Genomic DNA, 25015 nt, shown 5'->3' with positions numbered 1-25015 from the left:
TCTTAAAAGCAGAGGAGAAAAGCACTTAGTATGGGGAAGTGGAGAGAAAGGATGAGAGTCAGTGTGGTGTAGTGGTTTGAGCATTTGACTATGCCTCTATGCCTCTGGAGACTAGGGTTCGAATCCCTGCTCAGCTATGGAGATCTACTAGGTGGCCTTGGACAAGTCATGCTCTCTTAGCCTCAGAGGAAAGCAAAAAAAAATAAAATAAAATAAAAAAAAAACCCCTTCTGAACAAATCTTGCCAAGAAAACCCCATGACAAGTTTACCTTAGGGTTTCCATAAATCAGAAATAACCTGAAGGCACATAACAGCAACACTCAAATGATAAACATTTCATGCTTTAAATGTTTATTTCTGCGAGTTTGCAAAAATGTTTGTTCATTAAATATTATGTATTATGTCTCTACAAAACATCTCCTGCTAGTGCTGAATTTTTACTCAGCATTGACCATATATTTTTAAGTTCCTGTCTACAATGAAAAAGATTAAGAATATTTTTCTTTACAAGATAATGTGATAGCTGAACTTCTTAGGATGATAAATGATGTGGCCATGCAGTGCAATCATAAATATACATAGCACTGCAGCTATGCTGCTATACTCAAACTGTAGAACAGGCTGCATACTGAATTCTGATTTTTTTCAAATGAATGAATTTTCTCCTTCTTATGACTGAAGACAACAGCTTTGGAACTCCCTGTCACAGGAGACCAAGATACCCCCTCCCCTTTTGCCAGCAATTAACATTTTTTTTAATTTGAACAAAGATTCAGTCACTAAGCGGCTGTATGGAAAGCTCTTTGACAAGGTCCATATGCTGCACTGCATTTTAGTTGCCTTTCCCTTTATATATTGTTTTAAGTATCTTATTTATGGTTTAACCTTTTACTGATTTGCTAAAAAATTACTTTAATTTTAACTTAATTTTTAAAAAAAATTGTTGCCATTTATAAAATTCACATAACTTCATATGTGAGATCCCTTGGGTTCCATTTGGTAGAAAGGTGGAATATAAAACAAACAATATTGAAGTGTGTTAAGTAGCTATTTCTCAAGATTTAAAGTCTGACATATCAGTGGAGCTTCTAAGTTACTTTAGAGGTGGGATCCTCAATTTCTTTAAATTTCCACCGTACATATCATACATTCTCCTCATTTTCTCCTTTCCAAATCCACGTCAAAAATAAGCACAAAATATGTGTAGGAATAGAGTTCAATGGAAAAAACTTAAGTATTCACTTCTGATTTATTCTCGTATGGCTTACATTCAGGATATTGACCTTCTGCTTGCAAGGTCTGGGAATTCAGCACAGAATCTCCAACACCTTGCAAGTGCAGACTTAAATATCAAGGGAACACAATGCATGGTAGCTGCTTGAGGCTTCTAAGTAGAACCCATTTGAGTAAAAGTCAGTACAAGTATAATCTTAGAGAACATTTACTTCTGTCCCAATCCCAAAGGGATCTTTTATTTTCTATCCTGTTTTGGTCACTTTAGAAATCTGATGAAAGCTCCGGACCTTCTTCTCTAGAAACACACATAAATATGTTGTCCTGTGCTTTCAAGTCATTTTTCACTTATAGTGACCCTAAGGCAGTGGTTCCCAACCTGTGGGTTGGGACCCCTTTGGGGGTCGAATGACCCTTTCATGGGGGTCTCCTAAAACTATTGGAAAACATCTATTTAATTACAGTTATGAAGTAGCAATGAAAATAATTCCATGGGTTTGGGTCACCACAACATGAGGAACTGTATTAAAGGGTTGTGGCATTAGGAAGGTTGGGAACCACTGCCCTAAGGTGAACCTGTCACAGGATTTTCTTGGCAGGTTTGTCATCCTTTGAGGCTGAGTGTGTTTGACCTGCTCAAGGTGACACAGTGGGTTTCCATGACTGAGTGGGGATTTTGAACCCTGTTCTCCAGAGTCATAATCCAATGCTTAAGCAACTACACCACACTGGCTCTGCACATAAATATGTACACACAAAATTTGGCATATAATTTATTACATTGGAAAATTGGGTTCTTTTACACAGACTAGACTGGAGCAAAAAAATAAACTAGAATGAATAGCTGAAAAGAGTAATTTTGCACCTTAAAATTCACTCAGAAAAAAGGAAGAATCCAGAATCATTTCTTTATGGTTACTATGATGCCTTCAGACAGTATTAAGTTAAAAGGATTTTAGACAGGCTAATTTGAGAAGGAACAGAAACCTACCTGGGTAAAAATTTGTCAGGTTCTACAATCCTGTCCTTTCCTTTCCACTGGATGTGTGGCAGTGGGTCACCCTCAGCTTGGCACTGGAACATGGCTGTGTGTCCTGGGTATACAGTTGTGTCATCTGGCTTCAGCTTAAAGCTAATAAAGACTAAAACAGAGAGTTAAAAGAAACCTCAACACAGCACACTGACCCTGGTGTTTCTCTCTTGTTAAACCTAAGGAGACTATCTCACTTTGGAAAAGACTTGGATGAGATATCAGTTTGGGCAGTAGCTCTCACAATACTCTAGCCAGCCTGACCAGTAGCATCAAACTCTAAATCAAGTTTGAAGCGTTCAGGGACTCTGTGTGTGTGTTGTTGTTGTTGTTTTTTAAACAAAAATACTTAATTTATATCCCACCTTTCATCATGAGATCCAAAGCAACTCACAACATATTGGAATAAAGTACAGCCAAAATCATATTAGGCAAAAGGTTAGAAAAAACTAATTCAAAAAATTCTATTAAAAATACATAGTTAAAAAATGGAAAACATATTTTTAAATGTGTTTTGTTTTGGGCTGGGTGTAAGTGGTGCAGGGAGGCATTGTGGTAAAAGCATTGTAAAGAAGCAGAGAGAAGAAAAGATAAAGAAAAGTTTTTGTTTTTTTGCAGGGTGGGGTAGCAACAGAAACTGAAGAGGAGAGAATAAGATTAAAGATAACGTTAGCAGTTACTCCTACTGGAGTGGGAGGCAGGAATAAGTCTGACCTTTACTGTGGGTTGCTCCACCTGGTGGAATCAGTAAAAGGTCTACCTTCTTCCTGCCTATTGGAGTAAGTGGAAGAAGCAACCCATCAGAAGGATGTTCTTCCCTTCCCTGCTTGGAAAATACCTTTCTGCCACATAAGTTAAGAGCCAAAGGCCCAACTAAATTAAAAGGTTTTTGTCTGACATTGGAAAAAATTCAGAGAACAGGATAACCAAACTGCACATGGGAAGATGCTATGCTTTGCTTTCCCTCACAAACCAAAACTGTCGGTTGTTGTTGTTGTTGTTGTGTGTGTGTGTGTGTTGGGTTTTTGTGGTGGATGGCCCAAACTGAGCTGTGAAGGTAAAACCACTGCCAAATGTTGTGGCCTTGGGTGTGTTACCTCTTTGATAGTTTTGCTGTTATGCCTTCTACAATAGTCCTTCATCTGCCTCATCACTGTAGCTGCCCAACCTCATAGAACAGCCACAAAGGCCAAGAATGGCTGTGTGCTTTATGAGAGGCTGTATAGCAGTTCTGTTGTGCAATGTTAGTCTTTGATTTGTGGTATATGGTTGAAGATCCACCTTTGCCATGGGTTCACAGGAATCTGCCTTATCCTGTGTCAGAGTACTGAAACATCTAACATAGTATTGTCTTTGCAATGACCAGCAGAAAGTCTCCAAAATTTTAGAAAGGAGTCTTTCCCAGTTCTCTCTGGAGATGCCAGAGATTAAACCTGAGATTGTCGGTATGTGAATCATGCCTCTTACCAATGAGCTGAAAATGGCCCATGCCCTAAACTACTCTCAGTCCCAATTAGTTGCCAGATTGAGAATACACTCACACTGGCTACTCACAAACTTTCACTCAGAAGCCACTATTGAGAGGAAAAGTGTGGTTCTACTCCATGCTTACCTGCTACTGTAAGTTGGACTGTTGCTCTAATCTCTCCTTGTGGACCATTGGAAGCAATACAAGTGTAGTTTCCAGCATCACTCCTTGTCACTTTTTGGAAGTGCAGGTTTCCAGAACTGTGATGGACCCAATCGGGGAGACTACTCCCATCTGTGCAGAGGAGCAGAGAGATCATTCAACAGCAGACTGTAAGTGGCTGATTAGTAAATAAGCATTATGGCTGGGGTAAGAAAGTGTGCCCCCCAATACTATTGGCCCCAGAACCCCCCCCCCCAGAGGGAAAGGGATAGGGCCAAACATACTCTCCATGTCCTCTAGGGGGTTATAGAGTGCATTTCTGCTGTGTTCTCCTACCGTTGGGCTATTTTAGGTCCAGGAGAGGCCTTATCTAAAAACAGGAAGTGAACTGGGAGTCAAATTTTGGTTGATTTTCTCTTTAATAAAGACCTCTCCTGGGCTTATAATGGTCTGGAGGGAACAAAAATAAGTCAGAGGCTCCCTTCCCCACCTTGAAGAGAAGCAGAGGAGTATTTATGGGGCAATAAATAAATAAAAATATAATAAAATCCACAAAAAAGGTTACAATATTCAGGGCACAGGGAATGCACTGGACATAGTTCTCCAAGGTCTCCTGGGCAGAGTGACTGCACTTCTCTACTTGGAAATCTTAGGTCCAAAACTCACTGCAGAAATAATCCAGTGAGACCACTTTAACTGCCCTGGCTCAATACTAGGGAATTCTGGGAACTGTAGTTTTGTGAGATATTTAGCCTTCTCTGTCAGAGAGCTCTGGTGCGACAATAAACTACAATCCCCAGGATTTCCTAGCACTGAGCCAGGGCAATTCAAGTGGTCTGAAACTGGATTACTTCTGCAGATTTCAAAAAGCTATCAGAATAGAATGCAATGCAAAATGATGACGAGAATGATGATGATGGACAGCAAAACAGGCAAAATGCAAAACACAGGCCACTCTGCAAAGCAGAAGCTGAATGCTGAGAGACACCTTTCCTTCCCAAATCTATTAATAAATTATGCCATCAGCAACCCCTCCCCTTTATATTTTTAGATCTTTTCAGCATTCCCACTCACCAGATTTAATCCACTGGATTGTAGGCTTTTCCCGTCCTGTGGCTGAGCAGGATACAGTAGCCTCTTTATCAAACTCAACACACTGCAGGGGCTGAGGCGGAGGAGTAAATTTCAGCTTCTCTGAAATAAAAAAAAAATGTTCAGTCAGAAACATGAAACTGCAAAGGAGGACATTCTTGGGTCTTCCTGCAACAGAGCTCACTCTTTGTGGGCCTCACAAGACACAGTTTGGGCTAAGTGAACTCCAACAGTCTGCAGAAATTCCCAGAAGGTATCCCCAGAAACAAAAGATGTGGGGTGGAGAGGGTGGAGGAGAGACTGAGCAGTCACAAGCAGGTCAGGTCAGTAGGACATACCCAGAACATACACACGAGCATGTTCCTCAATACTCCCAGCTGGAGTGCTGCTCACACATTTGAACACTGTTCCATCGTACACTTCCACGCTGTTAATACGGAGTGTCCCATTCTCAGCAATTTCAAAGCGGGAATCCTGCCAGAGATGAAAATGGCAAAGACCTGAATCATGAAGACTTTCAAGTTCTCAAGCAAAAAGAATTATTTAGAGGAGTGATTTTGAATAAATTATGCCCTCAAATGTTTCTGGGGGTCAGAGATAACAGCTGGACCAGTTGGATTTATCTTTGTTATGCACCTTCAAATTAAGTCTGACGTATGGTGATCCCATCATGAAGTTTTCTTGGAAAGACTGATTAAGAGAGAAGATTTGCCATTGCCCTCCTCTAAGGCTGATAGTGTGTGACTTGCCCAAGGTCACCCAGGAGTGAGTTTCCATGACTGCCAGGGAATTTAATTGCCCTGGCTCAATGCTAGGGAATTCTGGGAACTGTAGTTTGTTGTGGCACCAGAGCTCTCTGACAGAGAAGACTAAATTTCTCACAAAACTATAGTTCCCAAAACTCCCTAATGTTGAGCCAGGGCAGTTAAAGTGATCTCAAACTGTATTATATCTGTGGTGTGTTTTGGACCTTAATGTAACATACCCCTGCATCAAATCCAAAGTTTATCAGCAATTTGAGGTATTCCTGATCTACTTCCAAAGAGAATAGCAAAAAGATAAACAGAACAGCCTCATTCGTCCCCCAAATCTGTATCTTTTAGCTAAAAAGATGTAACACAGAGAGCTCAAAGACTGTTTTGCAGAAAGTAACATAAATGCTGGCAGCAGCACCATGCCCTCAGGCAGAATTCAAAGAACCTCAAGTGTCCTTTTTGCACCTGGCAGACTCACTTTCTACCTGCAATTAGGTTCTAGTTTCTTCTTGTCTAAAACAGCAAGAACAGGCTCCATTTCTAGAAGCACCTCAGAGAAAAAAGGAGATTAAAACTGCGACTGTAAATGAAAGCCTATTTAGCACTATGTCAGATGCTGCAGCTTGTCTCCCTTTTGTTGCCTTTTTATGAAAGAGCTTTAATTGCATAATGGGATTAAGCCAGTTGGAACCAGATATATAAAAACCACAAGACATATTCAGTTGCTGAACTGTAAGACCACACAAGGGTTTAATTCAACATGTGTGTGAGAGGGGAATGGGAATTCTGACTGGGAGCCACACTGCCAGTTTAATTTGATCAGTTAGCAAAACTGAAATAAGTGTGTGGATTTTTCTTTTGGGCGCAGATATCCTTTCTTCCAAGAACATACACCCATATGAGACACATGTGTTTATACTTGAAAGCATGAAAGGATCTGTAGACAGTGGGATGCATGATCAGCTGCATGTTTCAATCTGTCTTCCGCAGACACAACAAAGTTAAGATTCATTTTCAGAACCCGGAAAAGTTACTTATTTGGATGGCATCTACCAAAACTTGTAGATAGAATAGCCAGTGCCCTGCTGGCTAGCTTTTGCAAGCTGTCATTCACGAGCAGCTTTTCCTAGCTCTGTTCTTTCATCTCAAAGCGGCTGAAAAAAGAGCATGGAGGAATGAGTTTCCCTCCACCAACCAGCAGTAACAGAAGAACTCCCTTAGTATGTTCATTCAAGAAATGACTGGCCAATCAGAAATACAGCTAGCTTCTTTGGCTTTAAGGGGACTGACTCAGCTCTGCAGCTACCATCTTTCCATCACCACATTCCTCCTTTTAGTTAACTGACTGAAAATATGGACGTCTTATTGCATCTTCCGACAATCTTTGGAGAGAATGGTGGCCAATAAATAACAGAACACAGCTACATTAATAAGGATCCACCAAAATGTTAGAAAGAGTCTGTGTGACATATGGCCTAAGATTCTTTATCTTAAAATCAAGCGGATTCAAAACAAATTAGAACTCCAAGAAGAAAATTACATTCTTGGCAAAAGAGAATCACACAAGAGACCCATGTTGATATGCAGAGAAAGCAGGTGCTGTTTAAAGTTAGAGCAATATGCAGCAGTTGAAAGATGCAAGCAGCCAGCTGCATTAAAACAGCACAAGGGCTCACCTCTGAAACGGGATTGCCATTGCGAAACCAGCTGACAGTGGGCTTCAGAGAGGCTTCACTGAGACAATGGAGGTAGCCTGGTTTACCTTCTTCTAGACGACTGTCCTTGGGCTTTTCCACCCATTTGGGCATTGCTGAGATGGGGGGAAAGAGGGGAAAAAAGTCATATTTGATTTGATCATAGAAAGGTTTGCTCTAAGTGTGCATCATACACCACATACTTACATGGGGATGCCCAAGCTCCACAGCATTTGTTCCTTAGACTGCAATAAAGGTTATCATTGTTCATTGCTGAGAGAACATAATCAAGATCATGCTGGAGTGATCTGGTGAAGACAATGCTTCAGCCCTGAATTCCACCATGAGCCTCCCTCCAGACCCAAGAATCAAATAGCAGTTCTTCTGTCTAACAAATTCTGAACTCACACAGCAAGAATTTAACTTTTAGAGCATGAAGAAGTCCTTTCCCTTTCCTGTCACCCAACTGCACTTGTGACTCTTTATTCATAATTCATAATTCCATCCCTCTCCAACAAATGGGAATTCAGCATGTCTATATTTTTGAATGTGTACAATTCAGTCTGATTCAGTTTCCAGCAAAGTAGATTTTTAATTGGTTTTTATACAGTTCAAATATAAATCTGCTGCTACTGGATCAAAATAAGCTGGGACCTACTTTTTAAAGAAATGGCTGGATGCAGTAAGGAGGATGGTCTATATTTCGTATGAATTTTAGTAGTAATCAGATCCAACACAGTAATTAAAAACAGAAAAAGTTCAAAAATATTGAACTGGATATCCAAAATATCCAACTGGAAAGGTTAAGGTTTCTGGCCCTTTCCCCTCATCACTGAAAACCTGCTCTGAGAAGTCTCCCAGTCCTCCCGAGCAGAGAAGGACAGGTTGCTTACCTGTAACAGTATTTCTTCGAGTGGTCATCTGCGAATACATACAAATGGGTTGTACTGCGCCTGCGCAGTGCCTTCGGAAACTTCTGGAATCACTAGGCAAAGTACTCTTTGCAACATGTTGAAACTTTTTGGCGGTAGCTCCGCCCATCCCTTATAAAGCCCCTGCCTTCCCGCTCTTTCCCCAGTTCCGCAATTTTTCCGCCAAGTAGGCGATAAGAATGAGCCAATAAAGAGCAGGACACTGAGGGGAGGATGGGCGGGATTTGTATGTATTCGCAGATGACCACTCGAAGAAATACTGTTACAGGTAAGCAACCTGTCCTTCTTCTTCGTGGTCTCTGCGAAGCATACAAATGGGTTGAGACTGGCGAGCTAAGGTCAGTGGAGGAGGGAGTGTCATATTAACCTTGTCTCCAACACTATTGATAATACCAATAAAGCAAAAGAGACACAGAACAGTGGTCTAATTGGTGTTGTTATTATCATCATCATAATGTTTAAGATAAACAACAAACAATCTCATGAACTCAACCCACTAGAATCATGAATCCAGGAGTCTGGTAACGTCTTGTTTGCAAATGATGCAAAGAAAGACAACATGTGCACCCCAGACCATAGTTAGTGCAATCCAGACAGCAGGACAGCCCTCCCAAAGGCTGCATCTCCTCTGGCCCTAGTGTCCAACCTGTAATGTTTGATGAAAGTCATAGGTTGTGACCACACTGCAGCCTTGCAGATGTCATCCAAGGGCACACCTGACAGAAAGGCAGAAGATGCTGCAACTGCCCTGGTAGTGTGAGACCGAGCCCTAGCCGGTAAGGGTCTACCCAAAAGCTCATAAGATAAACAAATAGTGTTAGAAACCCACTTGGAGAGTCTCTGAGCCGACACAGGCAGTCCTCTTTTGGACTCCGAATAGCACTGGAACAGTCTTTCGGAGCGGCTAGAGTCTCTAGTCCTGTCGAGGTAAAAGGCCAGGGCCCTGCGAACGTCCAAGGTGTGCAGGGCTCGCTCAGCATCGGTGGTCGGGTTCGGGGCCAGAGTCGGGAGAACAATGTCCTGGCACATGTGGAACACAGAGACAACCTTAGGCAAAAAGGTAATGTCTGTTCTAAGAACTACCTTGTCCAAGTGGAATTTGAGGTAAGGTTGGTCTCGACGCAAAGCACACAGCTCGCCCGCACGGCGGGCAGAGGTGATGGCCACCAGAAAAACTGTTTTCCAAGTTAGCAGCCTAATGTCTGTGGTGGCCAAGGGTTCAAACGGTTTGGACTGTAGCGATCGTAGCACCGCATCAAGGCTCCAGGCTGGAGGAGGCAGAGACGCCTGCGGATGGAGGTTGCTGCATCCTTTAAGAAAACTCTTTACCAATGGGTCCTTGAAGAAGGAGGGCTTGCCATTAAATTGAAAAGAAGAGCAGATGGCCGACAAGTAACACTTGACGGAGGTGAGAGAAAGGCCTGAGTTGATCAAAGACATTAAAAAGTCCAGGACCACCGGTGTCGTGACTTGGGCTGGAGACAGTTGTCTGCCGGCTAAGAACCTGGTGAACCTGTTCCATTTAAGAGCATAGGACTTTTGAGTAGCTGGCTTGTGGGCAGCCAGAATGACTCTGCGTACGGGGGGACGGTAGCCGTACTAGGGATGGATCCTCCACGCTACCAGGGGAAGGGTGTCGATGTCCGGGTGTCGAACCCGACCCTCTTGAACCGTGAGGAGATCTGGTCTGTACTCTATCCGGAGGAAGTTGGTCCGGGAGAGATGGAGGAGGCAGGGGAACCAAGGCTGTCCCGGCCACCATGGAGTGATCAGGATGGCATCCGTGGCATCCGACATCATTTTGGAGACTGTCCTGGTGATCAACGGGAAGGGGGGGAACGCGTAGAGCATAACCCCCGACCAGAGGAACCCGAACGCGTCCCCGAGGGATTGTTCGTTCGGCGTTCGGGAGCAGAACTGGGGACAATGGCTGTTGTGGACAGTCGCGAACAAGTCTATTTGTGGGGTTCCCCACCGACTGAAGAGGTCGAGCACCGTGTCGGGGTGGAGTCTCCACTCGTGGCATTGAGACGGAGACCTGCTGAGAAGGTCCGCCAGGTCGTTCTGGATACCCGGCAGGTGCACCGCCTGGAGCAGGATGTTCCGGTCTATGCACCAGTCCCAGACCTCGAGTGTGATGCCGAGTAGTGTAGGAGGTCTGGTTCCTCCCTGTTTGTTCAGGTAATACATGACGGTGGTGTTGTCCGTCCTGAGCTGAACAACTTTGTCGGATAGGGAGGATTCGAAGACCCTTAAAGCCTTCTGTACCGCAAGCAGTTCCAGGACATTGATGTGTAGCCTTTTTTCGTCCTGGGACCACTGGCCTTTGGCCCATAAGTCCGTGGTGTGGGCTCCCCATCCGTCCTCTGACGCGTCGGTGGTCAGCACAACCTCCGGCTGGGGTTGAGAAAAAGGCATGCCGGCGCAAACGTTTCGGGAGTCGAGCCACCATCGGAGGGAGCGAGCGACTGGTCTCGGGATCGTAAGATGACGTGACGGGTGGTCTGTCTCTGGGTCGAAGACAGAAAGAAACCAGGACTGGAGCGGTCGGGACCGGAGTCTTGCCCACGGTGTTACAAAGGTTGTTGATGCCATATGCCCTAGGGCTACCTGAATGTCTCTGGCAACTACTCTTCTTCGGCTGACACATTTTCCGATGGCTCGGACGAGAGCTAGAAAACGGTCGGAGGGCAAGGATGCGACACAAGTGTTTGAGTCGAGGATCGAGCCGACGAATCTTATGCGCCTGGAAGGCAGTAGTTGAGACTTCTCGAGGTTCACGACCAGTCCCAGGCTTTGTAGGAGCTCTAAGGTTTCGGCAATGTGACGGCTGAGCTCTTGGTCCGATGGCGCCACCAGTAGCCAGTCGTCCAGGTACGGGAAGACTCTGATGCCCCGGCGATGTAGATGGGATACTACCGGTGCCATGCATTTGGTGAAAACTCGAGGGGCTGTGGACAGACCGAAGGGGAGGACGTTGTACTTGTAGGCGTCGGTCCCGACGGCAAAGGCCAAGAACCTGCGGTGACTCTCGCGGATGCTGACGTGGAAGTAGGCGTCCTTTAGGTCGATCGTCGCGAACCACAGGCCCTGGTGTAATAAAGGTAAGATAGAGGCAAGTGTTACCATACGAAAACGCCTATAGGAGAGATAGGCGTTAAGGGCTCTTAAGTCTAGTATGGGCCTGATGCCCCCATCGGCCTTGGGGACTGTAAAATAACGGGAGAAGAAACATCTAGGAAAGTCCACGGCGTCTATCGGTGAGATAGCGCCCTTTGCTAAGAGGGTGCGTACTTCGTCGAGAAGGGTGTCCGAGGGGAGGGTGGAAAGGAAAACTCCGGTTGGTGGGAGTTCTTCGAATTCAAGGGCATAACCCCTACGGACGATGGTAAGAGCCCAAGAATCGGTGGAGATCGAGGCCCAGACGGTGGAAAATGGCCTCAGTCTATCTAGGAAGACAGGAGAGGAAGGGGTGACGGAGTACGCGGCGTCCCCTCAGTTCCTCTTCTTGTTTTGTTCGGGATCCTGCCTCCTGTAGCCTTTCTTGTATTTGGAGCCAGAACGACGTCCCGAAGAAGAGGAGGATTGGGAGGGATAGCGCTGTCTGGACTGGTCCTGACGCTGGAATGGGCGGTCTTGCTGGTAGGGCCTCTGGCCCTGACCATACCACTGGCGGATGCCTGTAAAGCGCTTACGGGAAGAAGCCTGAGGAGAGGACGACATACCGTGTTTCTTAGCGGCGGTCCTCATCCTATACTTGAAGTTCAACTTTTCGTCCGTTTCGCGGTGGAAGAGGCCATCTTCATCGAAGGACATGTCCTCGATTGTGGAGCGGGCATTCTGGTTCAAGTCGGAGGACCTCAACCATGCATGCCTTCGCAAGGCAATGGCTGCTGACATGGATTTTGCGGCACAGTCAGTAGAATGTCTTGCCGATGTGATGATCCAGCTGCCAATTGAATGGGCCTCGTCCCGAACCTCGGAGAGGATGCCTTGGGAGTCGTCAGGAAGGTCAGGAATGAGAGGGGAGATCTTCTCCATGAGCCATTGTATGTATGCGCCCATACATGCGTTGTAATTGGCTACTCTCATCCCCAGGGCTGAAGAAAAATAGGCCTTTTTAGCGAGGGCGTCGATCTTCTTAGCCTCTCTGTCTGAAGGCATCAAGGAAGCCTTAGGAGTGGAGGCGCGTTGGGAACCCTCCACGATGGCCGAGTTCTGGCGTGGATGTTCAATCAGCCATGTCGGACGCGGAGCCACTCTGTACAGGGATTCGATCTTCCTGTTACTAGCAGCTGTCGATGCTGGGGCTGCCCACGAACGTCTGGCTAATTTTTCCAGTGAGGGGAGCAGAGGGATGGCAGGTGGAGTGGGGAGCTTGCCATGAATCCTCCTCTCGATAGGATCAGAGGCCTCATCTTCTGCCTGGGCGAATTGAATATCAAGAGCGTTTCCCATTTTAATCACGTGCTCGGCAAACGTGCGTACGTCGTCCGAGGGGGAGATTGCACCCGGTTGGGCGAACTCTTGATTGGACGGCCGATAGTTGTCTTCCGAGGAGGCGTCCGAGTCGTCTCCCGGGTGGTAGCGAGCCTGAGAGGATGTCTCCTGTCTTGACTCCAGATCAACGACCTCCAGATCGGTGGTTGCCGAAACGCGGCTAGGAGCGCGGGAGGGCCTAGAGGATGCACGTGGTCTAGGTCTCTCCGCCGGTGGCCTGAAGCGGGACTTGATGGAGTCGCGAGGAACAGCCATGTAGTAGGTGTCCGTGACCTCATCATAAAAATAGTCGGCCTCAGAGGGGCGTGGAGGAGATGGCGAAGCGGCACGGTGTACCAAGGCCTGGTGGACCATCGACGCGGGCATCGGTGTGGGGGATCGCCTGTCCTCCCTCGGGCTGGCAGGTGACGCCGGCTCGGAAAGGTCCACAATAATGTCCTCCGGGGCATGACGGAACGTCGAGAGGGGCCGAGATCCGGATGGAGAAGTGCTTCGGCGCCCGGGACGGGTGTCGACGGTCTCGGGGGGTCCGGAGGGCTCTAGCCGCGGAGCGAGGATCTGAAGGTGTCCGATCGGCATCCGATGGCTCTCGGGGGGTTTCCTTATGTCTGGACCCGTCTGTATCCCGTTTCTCAGAACGGTGGCGCTTGGCGGCCGAGTGTCCTCCGTCCGGGGACCTCGCACGGGACTTCTTTGAAGCCGAAGGCGCCAGTGGCACGGTGGCCTGGGCCTTGGCCGGGTCTGGAGACTTTAAGGCCTTGGCGGTAGAGGCCTGAGGGACAGAGGATTTCGAGGCAGAACCCTTGTGGGAGCTCGAATCCTTGTCTGAAGCGCGGCTCTCCTTTGAGCTCTTCTTGCGCTTCTCCTGTTTATCCTTCTTAGAGGATCGAGGTGCGCCTTCCAGCGGGGCCTCGGTGACCGGGGCATCCAGGGAGGCTCGAGGAGCGGATGATGAGGTGGGAGCAACATCTCCAGCTCTGTCGGACTCGGCGGGGGCAAGTTGGGCCGGGGTCTCAGGCAAAGTCGGTAGCGGGTTTGCGGCCGTGGAGGGAGCCGGTAAAGAAGACATAGCACCCGCGGTGAAAACCTTTGTATAAATAGCTGCCTTTAATCTAGTCTCCCTGTTTTTCCTGGCCTGAGGAGTTAAGGATTTGCAGAGGGCACAGGATGCAGGAACATGCGTCTCGCCCAGACAAAGAAGGCAAGCCGAGTGCGGGTCTTGCCCGGGAATCTTACCCCCGCAAACAGAACATTTCTTAAAGGGGACTGATGGCATGGTCCACTCACAACTCGTAGTCAGACAGTCCGAGGTCAATGCCGGTCCGGGAAGATTGCCAAATCAGAAGGAGCGCGCAAAAACAGAGTCCAGAGTCCGAGCCAAATGGTCAATAACGGTAAAGACAAAGAGTGGTCAAATAACGGTCCGAGGTCAAAACGTGATTCCAACTGAGATTTTCCAACAGCGAAGTTCCCTAAGCAGCTAACGCGGCGGAAAAAAGGAACTGGGGAAAGAGCGGGAAGGCAGGGGCTTTATAAGGGATGGGCGGAGCTACCGCCAAAAAGTTTCAACATGTTGCAAAGAGTACTTTGCCTAGTGATTCCAGAAGTTTCCGAAGGCACTGCGCAGGCGCAGTACAACCCATTTGTATGCTTCGCAGAGACCACGAAGAAGAAATATCTATTTATTTAAATATTTTTATTCCTAGCTTATATTATGCGGTGGCATATTGTATGTGAGGTTGCCATTGAAAACTGTTTAGATTCATGCATTTTATGTTTTAGAAACCATCAAAGACAGAACTGCATTTTCAAAATGCAAGGGCATAATAAATAATTTAGATACTTGGCTACTTGAGGAACCACTGTTGCCACCTCCCCTTCTTCTTTTGGCTCCTAGGTGCCACCCCACTTCATTGGTTTCATTCAAAACATATTCTGCTCCTTCTGTTAGCCTGCTTACTGGCTACTGTGATGGTTAGGTCCTGTTTCTTTTCTCCAGCTTTGTTCACTGCATGGCAGGTATATAGTCCAGCATCTTTCTCAGCAATGCTAGTGAAGACAAGGTCCTGAGCCTCTTGCCGTACTCTGCCAGTAGTAGGGACTTGAACGTTGTTTCTCTCCCACCAAATATGGGGTTCAGGGACTCCCCGAGGGGCCACACATGTCACACGCTGCTCTCTGCTGGCTATGAAAGTCTTTGGTTCAAAGGGTTGAATAAAATCTTCAATTTCTGGAAAATATACAAATGCATAACTTAGAATGAAATAACATGAAGGGTGCTACATGTTGTTTGTGTATTGTGGGAAGAGGGCACCAAAATATGCAAGCAGCTCTGGCCTACATTTTAAGGATAGGAATTAAATGTGTGCTGTTGTTTTTGGGAGAAAAAGAATACAAGAGGACCAGATTGACCAGTTCTCTCCTACATACAATTATACCAAGGCTTTCAGTCTGAAGTCTACTATATGAGACAAAATCACTCCCAAGATAAAAGCTCATACCTGCCAATTGCAGAGTTGCTTCCAAGACCACAGGTTTCCCCCGCTGCCCACGAGCAATGCATTTATAGACTCCAGCATTGCGTCGTTTCACCTGAGTTATCAATAAGGAGCCATTGGAAAACACTATAGTCCTTAGGGAAAAGGGAGAAAATAAGATTCAAAGTTAATCACTGAGTTCAGACACCACAGAAGTGCCTGCAGGCAGCAACAGATACGTCCAGAAAAAATACAATCTCTCATTATGATGCTGCAGCTTACAATGCTCTCAGCTGTAGTCAAGTGAAGGATGGTAAAAAGAGTAGATATTTACAAAGGGGTGAAATAGACTGGCAGGAAGGGGCAGCTTAAAGCCCTTGAAGCTGACTGAAAAAAGGAGTGGCAAAGAGCCATTCGTGCCGCACCATAACCCAGGACAGCTTGAAGACGCTCCGGCAGCATGCGGCGTGTAAACATTGTGCTGCCAGATCCACACGTGTGGATGGCTGGCCAACTTCCAGACGGCTTCAAGACTTCATCGGAGCATGTGGCATCAAAACGCCGCGTTCCAAAGCCACCTGGAAGGTGGTGAAAAAGAGCTGTTTGTACGGCCCCAAAGTAAGCTAGACACATTTCCATCAAAGGATAAGAACTCAGATTCAGTTTGCCACTGGTATACTTATTCTTGAACCTAATTCCTTTACTTTTAAGAAAATATATATTTGCTGTTGACAACACCTATAAGTTAGCCTTTCATTTCCACTGAGGCCACATACCTGCTCTGATTACTAACAGGGGAGTCTTCAAATAACCATTCCTGCATGGGAGGTGGAACCGCTTGGAACTTGCAATGGAACATAGCCTCCTCATTCTTATTGACAATTTGGTTCTCAGGAACAATCACGGGGTGTGGGAAACTCTCATCTGTCGTGAGGTAACAGAACATAGAAAAAGCCATGATTTAACACTAATTCTTCCTCTTCCAGATTAACATATCCCATGAAGAAAGGCCCAAGGGACACAAGGCTGCACAGTTTATTATTAGCAGAAATTCAACTGGTTAGCCAGCAGCATCCTAGTAGCCAACTATGACTTGAGAAGTCTTCCCTAGCAGGGTTGGCAAACATGTTGACCTTCAGAGGTCTTTTGACTGTATCTCATATCAACCTCACACAATACAACCCATGTGGACACTTTATGGGAGTTGCAGTTTACCAATATATGGGGAGCCACAAGTTCCTCAACCTATTATAACCAGCAGGCTTCTTTCTTTAAAGGCAAACTGTTCTTTCTTGGATGCTTTCCTTATCAGATTTTGCTCTTGCCTTGACAGGTTTTAAAGGCTCTGTTCTTTTCTTAGGGGACTGGCAAAGGCCAGTCATTTTCCTTTTCCAAGGATTATTTTTCAGCAGAAACTAGTAAGATTTTATTTTAGGATATTATGTGTTTAACCTAGAATAAGCTTCCTTCTCTTCAGAAGGATCTGAAAGTGTTGGCTCATCAATCCTATTTTAAAATAAATATATATTAGACTAGGATGAAAATCCCAGTTTACTCAGAATTTACTTCCAAGTAACTGAGTCTATGACACAGTCTCCTTTCTGATTGGCTTGGTCAGCTGAAACCCTAGTGATTTCAAGGGTTTTAAATTTCTATTTTGACTGGATCAGTCTTAACAACTTCTTTGATTTGTTTGAAAAGTCTTGCTCTAACCCTACTGTTATTCTCTATATTTTATTATATGGTTTCATAATCTGTTACTGCTATGCCATATGAAAACGTTCACTGTAGATTTTGTTCTTCCCCTAAGAAACAAAGGAAGAGGCATAAAGTTCCAGTTTTTGGCTTTTAACTCTTGCATACATAAACCACAAAAAGTTGAAATGGCTGAAAATACCACAGACCCAACTGAATAATGAACCGAATTGTAATCAAACCCTGGAAACAGCATCATAATGAACTGCCTTTTCATTATGTTAGAGGGTGGAAAGGAGCCACAGATGGAGAGCTGGGGCATACCTTTGCCATGAGTTGTGATTTCTCACCACTTTTATAAAAGTAGAGAGAACCCAGAGAAGAGAAAACCTCCCAATACAAGGTAGCCCACTCAGGGACACCTGAGCCCATCCTCCTGATTTGAAATGGTGAGAGCACAACCCACATTTACCTATGATGTTGAGAGTGAAGTTATTGTTGCTGCACACAAAGGCCACTGCATTCCGAGCACAACAGTAATAGATGCCATTGTCATCTGGGCTGGCACTCTTGAGAGTCAATGTCCGCTCCTTGTTGCTGATTGAATAGTTGGTACGGTCATCTATGACCTGGGTGCCATCCCGGAACCACTGACTGGTTGGGCTAGGAGACACAGATAGTTTGACAACTCTGAACTAGAAATCATGATAACAAGCACTTGACTAATCTCTTCTTCCTTCTGTGGACCACACATATACATTCTCCTGAAAATTAGCAAATCCAGAAGCAATCCCTGAAAATAAGCGTAAAACTTTGTTGTACCAAGAGGCAATAATCCTCTTTTGCATGCCAGTACTATCATCTTCACATAACCAGAGCACATGCAATTGCATAGTTTTTCTGTTAAATACTTAATACTGTTTAAAAGTTTCTTAGAAAGATTATAGATAATGGTGGGAGGGGAGAAACAGCTGGCACAGGGCATGGATTGCTCACAAGAGCAGCTCCTTACCGTGGATGTCCATCAATGTGGCAACGCAAAACTACTGGAGCGGAACTCTGTATGTCTTCCACTCTGGCTGGGTTCTTCAAGATAACACCACCTGTTTCAATCCCTGCCAAAATGAGGGTGGAGAGAGAACGCAAAACAAAGGTAACATTAAGGCTTCTGCCCCTCCATAGCATTTTGGAAATTGATCTAGTATAATCACTGGCAGGAATCAAAAGGGAAATTATAGGAATGCAGCTTTACTCTCCCCTCTGCATGACTGCTTTTGCTTGAAATAGGAAAACACAACTACACAACATTATTTGCCCTGCAGATGTGTATCATTCTTACTTACATGAGGTTATATAAAGCAATTGCTTAGCTACAGTTTTGCACAGGAGCACAAAACATACTTTACATTAAACTTCAGTAATCCTTACAGTACAAGCCTAACACGAAGAAGCTAAAAATACAATTGTTCCCCACCTTAGGGTTTGTAGACATTGATTCAAAACAGTTTTAAGTAGATGTCTGATGACAAAGTCAGTTTAACCTCTGTTCAAGGGCAGGGGTGCTGAGAATAGGTGTCTAATATCACACTAGGTAGTAACATCTAAATCCAGGTGTCAGCTATGGCCTGAGACTCAAGTCATTTTCTGCTTTGCAGTGTTGCCAAATCATCTATATCCCTGACAAGGCAATTAGGGATATACTGGTCAGAAGTAGCAGATGTTCTGAAAAGCAATCTCTCTAAAACAGTGGGAGATGGGGGTGAGTTCTAGGCTCTTGTGCCAGAAAGTCTGTAATTACAAATGCTTCAGTCACATGCAGTCTTTGCTCTTGTTTGGAAGAAACACAAGAGTCCTGGGACATCTCCAAACCAGACTCTTTGTAGGCAGCAGGTGGAGGTTATTGTATGTGTTATCTGATCACACTTCAACAGTACAACTGGACCACTAATGAGGTTGTCACATTCCTTATGGCATGGTGCAGAAGAGGTGTGGGGTGCGGGAGAGAGAAAGGCAAACATTAGCAGTGCCAGACAGAGGATTTACACCTTTGGTGCTAAACCTAAAAGTGCATGCCAAACCAACCACACTCTCCAATGCTTACATCTAGGTCCTTGCAAATCCCCCATGGCTCCTTTTTAGTTTGATCTTACTCTGAACCAAGAATGGAGACTGAAGTAAATGTAAACATGTTCTGGATCAAAGAGTTGGCTTGGCCCAGGTGATGGCACCATAGTTTGGAGAAGGGCCCAGGCTACTGAAAACTGACCTAAGAGTGCTACCGTTTCAGCAACTGCTTTCTAAAACTAGTACTCACCCTAGGAAAAAGTCTGTTGGTACAGCACACATGGAGATAGATCCTACTTTAATATATGCTCTTTTTTCCTTCAGGGAAGAGAAAGCACCATATACTAGCCTGTAATCTGATCTCCAATTATGACAAGACCTGTTCAGTTACAGCAAGGAAGGTGTACCTATATTTTCTGATCAGGCTCCTGACCAAGGTAATGGCTCTTGTGCCCTTCCCCTCCAGTGTGAGCGTAGGACCAGGACTCTTGCGATCAGGGTTCAATTCTCTATCTGGCCATGGAAACCTGCTGGGTGACTTTTGGTAACTAATACACTGTCAGTCCCAGAAAATCCCGTGATAGCCTTAGGGTTGCTGTAAGTCGGAAACAACTTGAAGACACACAACAACAAAAGTAGATCAGCAGTTTTTACAGTGCCCTTTTCCCTTGCCTGCTAAGCACATAATTGTGTCTGCACACTTAAAAGGATGTACATAGGTGTGCAATGAATGAGGGCACACACAATTTACCTTTGATCAGGGAACTGCAGATACATGGTATAAGACATGCATTTGTATTTGCAGTAATAATGAGAATAATATATACATCACTGTGTAATCAATTACAAATTTGGCTTTATGAATGACTGTGAAGAAGAATGGTGTATTTTTTCAAGGAAAGGTAGATTAATAACTGTCGGTTCCCTGCCCCTGCAGATGAGGGGAAAATGCAGATGACTGTGCCCCATATTATTCAATGGTGGTGAGTGCATAAAGTCTTTATCAGTCTGTGTCCATGAAATAAGTACTGTTCTTTTAAAAAAAACCATTCTCAGTATAGACAGTTTTGAGAATTCTGCTACTTTCTTGGCTTTGTTTTTGGTTCCTTCAAATATTTTTGTACCTTTTTTGGCAACTCAGGCCAAAAAGTAAGAAGTATCTTACCTTACCTGTCACTTTACACTATACTCCATAGGACTTTACAAGATTTTTCACCAACAAATAGTCTCCTCTTGATGAAGCAATGAATATTTCTAACAGTGTGAACTCCAGTGATACCTCATTCTCTAGAATTTAGAGACACTCTGACCAGAGCTAACAGGGGATCTCCTCCCTCTTTTTTCAATTCTAGAAATCAGCTTTGCCTTCCCTATGAATTCTCCAAATGGAGCAATGATTGTAAGCCACTTCCATTTGTACAAACCCCTATTCCCACATTTGCCTCACACAGAGAAGGCAAGGGGAGGGCAAACTAGTTCTCTAGCTTCAGTGACAGCAGTGAGACAAGGAAATCTACAACATAAGGGTTCACAGTCATGCATACAGTTATCAGGTATTTGGACATGCATACAATATTGAGCCAGAAAGGGGGCAGGGGGAGCCTAGAACATCAGTGAATCACCATCCTTCTAGACAAGAAAGCATATTAAATTTGCCTTTAACAGAAACACTAAACTACCATCCAGAAGTTTTATGGAACAGGTGACAAACATAAGAGGTGGCTTTTTCTCTTCCAGAACTTTAATTAATGAAGAAATACATTATAGTAAGACCTCATATAACATGGGTTTATGAAACACAGGCCTGTTACAGACTGCCAAAATAAAGCTGCTTCGGGTCTCTTTGGAGGTATGCTGTTTAAATGATGCATGCACCCTAAGAATCCGGAAGCTGCACCAAAGCTGCACTCCGGTGCTTAGGAATGGAGTGTGGCTTTGGCGTGACCTCCAGACTCTTAGGACCCATGCATCATTTAAATAGCATACCTCCAAATGTTTCAGTTTCAGTTATATGCAACCAAAAATATATTCTCTCTAGGCATTTCTGGGTCCTCCAGCATGATTCTATGGTCAGCTTCCAACAGAAGCATACCACAGCATCATGTGGGAGGACCTAGAAATGCCTAGCGGAAACACTTCTCTAGGCATTTCTAGGTCCTCCAACATAATGCTATGGTATCCTTTCACCTGAAGCCGACCAGAGAATCATGCTGGAGGACCAAGAAATGCCTAAAGAAGTGCTCTCTCAGGTTTTAAAAAAAGTGTTCACAGTTATACAGGATTTTTGTTATACATTCTGTCCCAGAACGTATCCCTCACATTATGTGAGGTCTTACAGTACCAGCTACTGCCTGTGATCCCATTGAAACAACTGTGCATAGAGCTGATGGGTCTGATGGAAAAAGCTTTTAGAATGTGGAACAGAGATTCAGAGTGCCATATGAAAAATGTATCTATGTATTTCTTTCCTCTTGCCCTTTTCCATTGACTCTGTCAGACTAGCTTAAATCATGCTAACGGCAGACAAACCAAGTCCAGTTTGGAAACAAGGTGCTCACACTTTATGTTGAAAGATGCATTTGTTGTCCGAGCTTCTTCTCCAGTCACTACATTCCTGGCCACACACTGGAAGTTCCCACCATCTTGCTGCCGATCAACAGATGTGAACTGAAGATTGCTCCCTTCCTTGAAACGGCGCTCTGTGTCCTGAACTGCAACCCCATTCTGTAGCCACTCAAACTCTGTGTCACTTGGGTTCTCCACTTCACAGCGCAAGATTGCACTACGGCCATGCAAGGCATCTTGGGAATATGGCTCCTTAGTGAAGATTATCTTAGCTTGAGCCTCAACAGCTGAAAAGAAGAAAATGAAAATGATGAGAACCATGGCTGTGAAAGCATTAAGATAAGGGAAGGAGAAGGAAAAAGGGAGTGGGGAATTCTCTCATTTAAAAAACAACAGGAAAGAAGCCCAACCAGAACTACAAACATTAAATACACATTAAAATCAGCTATGTATGTGTTAGAATCTAAACACTCTCAAGGATCATTCAAAGGAGAACTAAATTTCTAACCTTAAGAGTTAAGGAGATAAATTAAAATATGCATTTATACTCTAATTCTGCTTTTACAAAGCTCCTCAGGCTTACTCTCTGTCTCCTTTACAGCTATTAAACATGTCTCTGGGAGGCAGAGCGAACCTTTTCCTCTGACCAGAGAGTACCCAACAAAGTTGATCATATTGAATAAATTGTTTTGCGTCTGGGGTGTGAGCTGTTTCTGCAAATTTTAAGCTCTATTTAAGTGAGATGTATACAACCCTCAGGATGCTGCTGAACTACAACTCACAACATTCCTTGCTATTGGCTGTACTGCCAGAGTTCTGGGACCCAGAGTTCAACAGTGTCTAGAGAAGTGCATGATCACAACCTGCTCTAGGGATTGGGTAAAAGCTATGCCAATCCCCTCTTCTTAGAAATCAAAAGCAGGCTGCTAATGAAACTGCCACATTTTGGACTTCCAAAATATGGTTAGATGAATAATTATCTTCAAGTATGCATGTGCATGAAGAGAAATGCTTTACAGGACAGAACCCATCTAGGACAAATAATGAAAGCTGGGGCATAAAGAAAGGATGAAGTTTAACTCAAACACCCACTTAACCACTCCCCTATAATTTAAGGTGTAGGCATGGACTGTCTAGGATGGTGTACAATGTGTTGCTGTAATGTGAAACCTATGGGAAGGTATTCTATTCCATCTTGTAAATTTAGAATGAAATAATTTTATGTGGAAAGAAGAGTTTTATTGTTAAATATATACCTTAACAAGGCCCTGAAGTGCTTATGAGATGGCCACCACCTGGACAGCAAAACAGAAAATTGCCAGACCTAACAGCAGGAGCCTTTACAGCCTAAGCCATAAAGCAAAGGCGCCACAGTTAGACCGTAAAATATCTTCTTAGCTTTGTGGATGGATCATAAATTTACAGAACAGGACCTCCCACCACCCCCAATTTACACATGTCAGATACCTTACTAAGACCCAAAAAGATATTTAAATAACCCTACCAAGTGCACCACAAATTCAATTTCCCCCCTGTCCTTTCAGAATTAGTGATATGGATTTTCTGGGAAACCTGCATTGGATTTTTTTTATGTATCTCAAACTTAAGTAAAATGCAATTTAGCAGGTTTCAATAATGTGTACTACATGTTTGAACTCATACCTCAAACTTCTGTGCAGGTACCAACAAATTAAGTGTGTATGGGTGCATATTTGTAATGAACATTTAATATGTACACTAACTAGAGATGGCCATCCCCTCAAACCACCCCTTAACTGCAATTACAAAACTACCCAACACTGTTATTACTGTATATCCATTTGTTTTGTTGCTAATTAACTTTATGAACGATGAATTTTCGGAAGAGGAAAGTGCTTTTTTTACATCATCCTCACTCATCTTCTGTCTCCACAATACAGAACTCTATAGTTGTGCCAAGGACTTTCTCACATCAGTGACCACATTATCAAAAGGAGAAAATGGAAAATATATACAGAAAATCAGTGAGATGTGTATGTTGCAACTCTGTAGAGGAAACAAGCAGAAGCTCTGCAGATTAAAAAGGACCCCTGAAAAGAAGGAACACTGTAGAGATGGTGTGTGTGGGGGGGGGGGGGGGTATGTTTTTTGCCAGTTTTGTAGTTTGCACATGCTGAGATTTCCCTGCTGCTTGTATTGTGCAGTAAGGGAAGACTCTCGTCTCCAAAGCAGTGATGGAGAATGTGTCCCTCTAGATGTCTCTACAATTCTCATCAGCACCATGGTTAATGGTGAGGGATGGTGTGAAGTGGAGTCCAACAACATCTGAAGGGTCATGTTCTTCAATCTTGTTCTGAAGAATACAAGTAATAAAATAGTTTTGGAAAGGTACAACAAATTAGTGTAGGTGTGTTTGTGTGTAAGCAGCTGTGTTACCAATTACTAGTACCATCACAGGTCCAAACAATCTTCACAGCAGAAGAAAACATTGGCTTGGAGGAGGAGTACATCTTCTCAACAACAGCTTCTAGTACTTTAAATACTTGGGAAGTAGTGTTTGTGTTACCACATTAAATTGCAATTCCACAGAGAATCATGACAGTTTCAGGAAAGGTTTATACATTCCTCTACAATAAATTAAATAATGATGCATTTATTGTACTAACCAGTAGGGAGTAACATGAGATAGGCCACTGTAGCCATCTAATGCTTTTGGGCTGTAACTTCCATAATTCTTCACCATTGGCTATCTTATGCTAAAAAGAAAAAAAATCTGAAGAGCCACAGTTACCCTGAGGTAAAGGATCATTAGACTCTCTTCTATTAAAGGCGTTTCCATCATTATTAGGATGAAGCTCCCAGCCACTCAAGAGATTGGGTCTGTGGGTTGTAAAAATCATGAACTGCAATTCTACAGCAGAACAAAATCTTTCTAAGAACCATCACCTGGGTTTTTAAAGTGCCAGTTCTACAAATGCCAAACCTCACCTCTGTCTAAAGGTAGTGATTTTGTGGTTATCTGGAGCAATCTACTTTGAAGCTCACATGTTTAATGTTTTTAAAAGGGGGTCATAGAAGAGGGGAAGGGGCAACATTTCTGTACATATAAATGCCTTTTGAAGAAGGTTTACTAAAAGGCAGTGCTTTGATCTGGCCAATAAACAGATATAAAACAGAACTGGGCACAGCCTATGGCTCTTTTCTTCAACTGCTGCAGTTAAAAAATGTGTGCAGGAAGATTACAAGAGAGACATATAAAGCAGATGTTTTCAAGACAAATGAAAGCTGAATGTTTTTCTCTTTACCGTTTCAGAGAAGTGCAAGAAAAATGTCACAAGTGCTCCAAAAACTCGGGTAAGCAGTTGTAA

At 44.2% G+C, this 25015-nt stretch overlaps 1 protein-coding gene across 1 annotated transcript in view; it reads right to left on the bottom strand.

Annotated features, from left to right (window-relative positions):
• Window positions 1-25015, bottom strand: part of PTK7 (protein tyrosine kinase 7 (inactive)) — a 156975-nt gene that overhangs the window by 23952 nt on the left and 108008 nt on the right. Inside the window, exons 2-12 of the mRNA XM_042464575.1 lie at window positions 21662-21955; window positions 18052-18154; window positions 17512-17702; window positions 16121-16268; window positions 15369-15499; window positions 14828-15097; window positions 7418-7551; window positions 5325-5460; window positions 4969-5088; window positions 3877-4026; window positions 2226-2376 (exon numbers count right to left, since the gene is read on the bottom strand). Of these exons, the coding sequence (XP_042320509.1) occupies window positions 2226-2376; window positions 3877-4026; window positions 4969-5088; window positions 5325-5460; window positions 7418-7551; window positions 14828-15097; window positions 15369-15499; window positions 16121-16268; window positions 17512-17702; window positions 18052-18154; window positions 21662-21955 (1828 nt within the window). The remainder of the gene's footprint in view (window positions 1-2225; window positions 2377-3876; window positions 4027-4968; window positions 5089-5324; window positions 5461-7417; window positions 7552-14827; window positions 15098-15368; window positions 15500-16120; window positions 16269-17511; window positions 17703-18051; window positions 18155-21661; window positions 21956-25015) is intronic.

The sequence above is a fragment of the Sceloporus undulatus genome, chromosome 1, assembly GCF_019175285.1.
Source record: "Sceloporus undulatus isolate JIND9_A2432 ecotype Alabama chromosome 1, SceUnd_v1.1, whole genome shotgun sequence".
NCBI lineage: Eukaryota > Metazoa > Chordata > Lepidosauria > Squamata > Phrynosomatidae > Sceloporus > Sceloporus undulatus.
This window is presented reverse-complemented; position numbering and strand designations above follow the sequence as displayed.